The following is a 5,045-nucleotide window of genomic DNA, read 5'->3' on the forward strand; positions in this document are numbered from 1 at the left end:
GGGGGGGGGGGAGGTGAAGGGAGAAGAACAGAGAGGAAGGTAGAGGCTGGATTGTCAGCGTCGGAGCAAATGAAAGTCAAACGGGCTCTCGAATACAATACTCTGGGGAGGGCTTTAATCAGAGGTTCCCCGCACACAGGTTGGGGCAATATGATGTGCTTTACATCCTCACAGTTACTTTGCTACTTCTTTACATTTCCAAAGAGATCATAAACATTTAGAGCCTCAAATGTAATTCATGTATAGCTTTAGCTATTTTAAGAACTATTTAACGCTCACAAGAGCCTAATGAACAACCGCAACCAGAGACTCAAATCTTGGTCCGTACCTGCCCACTACGTTCTTTCATCATTCACATTCAAACTGGGACAAGAAAAGCAATGAATCCATTTATCTAAGGACTGTCAATCAAATCCCACATGCAGACCCAAACTAACAATTCTTGTATCCTACTAAAAACAAATCAGTAGAACCAATGGGCTCGAAGCTGAGCCTCAGAAAGGGTATTGAAATCAGAAAGTAGAAAGAGATGTTGGTTTGGGATTTGTTGACAAAAACAAAAATATTGAATAACGTCAGCTCTATCCTTGAAGATGTTTTTACCCCTGGAGCCATGTCACCCAGTGCAACAGTGGCTAATTGATGAGTTTTGGGCAACAATGGAAAACTATGGCACAGAGGATTACATTACATCAGCCTTTGGCTGAAAGACGCTGCTTGTTAGCAGGATCAATACACAGTTATATATAGTGCAGCTGGATACGATATGTGCAGCAAAATCTACCGTGAGCAAACGATTTGAACAATGCTACTTATCCCTTTCCTATGTTTTGGTGAAACAAAACATTTATTGTGTCACTATATTTAAAAATGTGACTTTGAATGTGATATTGGAGGATACGGTAGCCGATTACATTGACAATCGATTAGTCGGTTGTTATTTTTCGAGCAAAAGTGATAAACATTCAGTCAGACCAGCTTCTCAGACCTTTTCCTGCTCTTTTTTTTCTTACGTGATAATAAACTGAACATCTAGCAATGAGCAAACATCACCTTGGGATTTAGTTAATTGTGACATTTGTCACCATTCTCTGACATTTCATTGATCAATGGCAGATTAATTGAAATTAAATGAAAATAATAGTCAGCTGCAGCAGGATTTGGTAGGGTTACTTTTTGATTTTAAAAGATCTTTTAGATTTAAGTATTTGCCTCCTTATGCAGTCAAGCAATAGGCGAACAATTAACATCTAAACGTGCAAATCAACATGCACCACAAAAAACTAACTCTGGGCAGCATCCTGGCTCTTCCCAAGCACATTTGTTAAGGCTAATTAGTTGTACACAAACTGCACCAGGTTATCATTTAATGAGCAGGCACTCTTTTTATTATGAAAAAACAATAATGATGTGATGTAATTGTCCGCTATAACTAAACGTTTCTGTGTGAGCGTTAATTTCTACTAACAGTGGCAGTTCTGTGTACCAGTTACGAAGCTTCCAGAAGGCCATGGGCTGGAGGTCAGCTCTGCGTTTGTGCTCACCAGAAAAATGTTTCTGACCTTAAGCACATCTAATGAATCACCAGCAATACTCAGTATTCTCTATGTTCTGATGCTAATTTTATATGACAGAGGTATTACAACCCAAGCATTAGGGGTACTGTCAAAGCACCTGTTCCCCTCCCACACCCACACACAGTACTCTTTGTAATGCACCATATATAAGTGTGCATTTGTTTTTTTGAATCTTTACACTTATTTTACTCAACCGTACTTCACAATCACTGGCTCATCAAAAACTGTATTTAACAAGAACTGATTCAAGCGGGTGCATTAAGATATCTAAGCTTGATTGACAGCCTCTCCAACCCCCTCAGATTAAGCCACTTAAATAACATTAGGTGAAAAATACAGTGGAATCACTTCTGACTTTTAAAGCTGGATAAATAAACGCTAAATTATATGACTGACCTCAGAGGTGCTTTATTTCACTGCATATGCATATTGGAGATTAAAAAACACCTATAAATATTAATGTGGGGCAATTTCCAGAGTGCAAATAGGCAGTGCATTATCTCTGTGTGGGCTTAGAGTGGAATCAGCCTGATGCCTCTTCCTTCGCCAGAGCAGGCCAGATCGACAAACACTCAAAGACAGACTAATGGAGTGGATAATACTCATTATGTTGGGACACAGGCAGAAGAGCTAGGAGTGAATTAATGCACAGTTAGTGCATACATACCACGATTAATTCATGTACATATACTGCAGGAACAGTTGCACAATTGCTTTTAAAGTACTGTTTCGAAGACTAACCTGACCACAATGCACCATTTTTATTCCCCCAACGCATTCTTCTCCTGTCTCTATTTCCAGTTCTATAAAGCATGAAAAGTAATCTGATTTGTATATATATTCTATTTAAACAGAGGGAAGATTAGAGGCACATCAATCTTGGCTCAGCCCCAGGGAATGAAGGAAAAGGTTACTAAATTTATCACTCTGCCTTCTGTTGCAGGAGATTTAAATATGGGTGTTGGAGTCTGACTGACCATCCTCTGAGGGAGAATATAGCTCCACCTCTGTGTACTCTCACAGCACAGACGCCATTAATTATACACGCACTCGCGCGCGCACACACACACACACACACACACACTCACGCTCCATACATGCAGTATGGTACCAAAACTGTGTTGTGTAATATCCAGTGTTCTCTTTTCTGTTGTCAGATCTGTTCTCTTTAGCTTTGCCAGTTCAATTCAGTGTAAATGTGCTGTAGCGTAAGAATGTGAAGCAGGTTAGTCTCAGAAACTGAATAAACACAAGTAAAAAAAAAGAAAACAAGAAATAGGGTTTCCTCTTGTTTGTATTTCACACCTAAAAATGCTACTTTACGTTTAATTTTGTGGCTTTTCCTCTGGTTTGTTGGTGTGTCAAACTTCTACACTGTATATGAGACATAAAGGTGTAATTCCAAAATGCCAAGTGCATCCCAATAATAATGAAATAGGTGGGGTTTGAGGCTCGTGACCTGGTAACTACTTTTGGGGACAGTTGGACAGTGCTGTAGACAAGCTAACCACTAAAACAGTTCTCCAAGCTGGCAAACGGCTACTTAGCTTCCAAACAGACAATAAATTAAAGTTTATTCAAGGGATGCATTTTAGTGTCTCGCTCTCTCTTTTTGTGGAGCAGTTTATACTCCAACAGAGGACAGTTATGTAAAAGTGGATGATGGAACCAGGCTAATAGGCTATGACAGCTTCAGGTCAGCACCGTCAATACGGTTTACTAATGTAGCAGCACAAATTTGTATGTCAGAGTTCAATAAAGTTATGGCTCCATTGAGTAAATTGCACAGATATACTTGACAGGGAGAATCCACTGAAATAAACGGAGAAGGCTCTAAAATGCTGCTGTATAAACGCTGGTGTGACCGAGACTTTTGTGTTCCAGCCTGCTGTTTTTGTTGCCGTTTGTTACTCAATTTCCTTCTTTGCTTGTGATGTCTTGTTTTTGCATTTTTATGTACTGAGAAAGGAATAAAACGAAATAAAGAACTTAATGAAAAAAACACATCGCCTGTTTATATTTTAATCATAATCACAGTTTGGCAACTCTGGTCATTTTTGCCACAGCACTTGCTTGGACGATGGGTTGCGACCCAAAAAACATACACACACAAATCATATTGATTACATAAATGCATGCATGAGGTTCAAGCCCACTATGAAGACTGTCTTGTCTAAATATCGCTGACAGATTTGACTTTCCTGCTTTTCTAGGGATTAAACACAGATCGTTTAAATCTTTTCTACCTGTTTCTCACACTGGCCATAGTCTGGACCCTGGGCTGGTTGAAAGAAGCTCGTTTCTCCGTGGTTCTTCGCCATCTCGATCAGCCCCATGGCCGTCCTCACGGTGGCATTACGAGCGTGGACAAACACCATCACCTGAGGAGACACAAGACACAATGCGAAGAGGTTCGCAACATCAACGCACAAAACACAGCAACACAAAATCCACAGACAGGTTCATCTGGTAGAGCATGTGTCTAATCTGTAATTACTGGCTAAAACTCCCCAAAACCTGCGCAACTGTAACCATGCAGATGGGTCTAGCTCCTCCCTTTGTGTGGGCCAATCTGCCATTGTGATGAGCCTGTTTCTTAACTCATTTATTCATCCTTTAATATACTGTACATACTGTGAGATTTTGGATTCCTTATTTACCCCTTAATTTACCTGTAAAAAGACCCTGTTTGTACTGTTTTGTATGTAATTTTATAACATTTTAGCATGGAAATAAAGTACTACACCAAACAACCCTGTATGACTGCACACACATGCAGCAGCCAGCTGTGTGTGTGCTTCAAACACACTGGGTCCGAAGAGACGACTGCAGCAAATGTTATTTATTCAGGGTGTTTTATCAGCACCACTGAGCTGTGTGCAAGCATCGTCGGCAGTAACCCACCGGCTTCTCAGCTTATTAAACTTCTTTCTGGCAGCATGCTTCCCACAAGGAGGGCGGAGGGAAAATCATAAAGAAAATTTCATCCATCAGATCCTCCCAGATTAAATTAATATATGTCACAGCCACTTCTCGACAATTTAATATCGAGCGAAGAAGAGGCCTCCCTAGCTGAGCTGCGGCCTCAGCGGCCTCAGCCTACGAGCTAGACTGGACGGTTGTATCCTTTCAACCACTGAGATAAAAAAGTTGTCGGTGGTGCAGTAGAATTAAGCTGGTTTACAAGTTCTCAAGGGCTACAGCAAGACTCATATTAAGTGCGTCTCTGAGGGAGATAATGGTCAAGAGAGAAGGAAGTGTATGTGTGTGTGCACTGGCAATAAAACGATGCAGACAGGATAACAACCGTGCGCAATAGGGAGCTCAACTCGTGTAGCAGATGGGAGCTAAATGGTAAAGTCTGAATTCACAACTCTCATGTTCCCAATAGGCCTTCTAAGGCTGTAGAGAGGAAGCACAATGAGTGGAGGCTGGTTGCTGGTGGATGGGGGGGGGGGGGGGGGGGGG

General features: G+C 41.1%; 1 protein-coding gene across 1 annotated transcript in view; it reads right to left on the reverse strand.

Annotated features, from left to right (window-relative positions):
- The window catches only part of ascc3 (activating signal cointegrator 1 complex subunit 3), a 173,419-nt gene that overhangs the window by 90,609 nt on the left and 77,765 nt on the right, over positions 1–5,045 (reverse strand). Inside the window, exon 10 of the mRNA XM_046044355.1 lies at positions 3,824–3,958. Within this exon, the coding sequence (XP_045900311.1) occupies positions 3,824–3,958 (135 nt within the window). The remainder of the gene's footprint in view (positions 1–3,823; positions 3,959–5,045) is intronic.

Source organism: Micropterus dolomieu, linkage group LG03, assembly GCF_021292245.1.
Source record: "Micropterus dolomieu isolate WLL.071019.BEF.003 ecotype Adirondacks linkage group LG03, ASM2129224v1, whole genome shotgun sequence".
Classification (NCBI taxonomy): Eukaryota; Metazoa; Chordata; class Actinopteri; order Centrarchiformes; family Centrarchidae; genus Micropterus; species Micropterus dolomieu.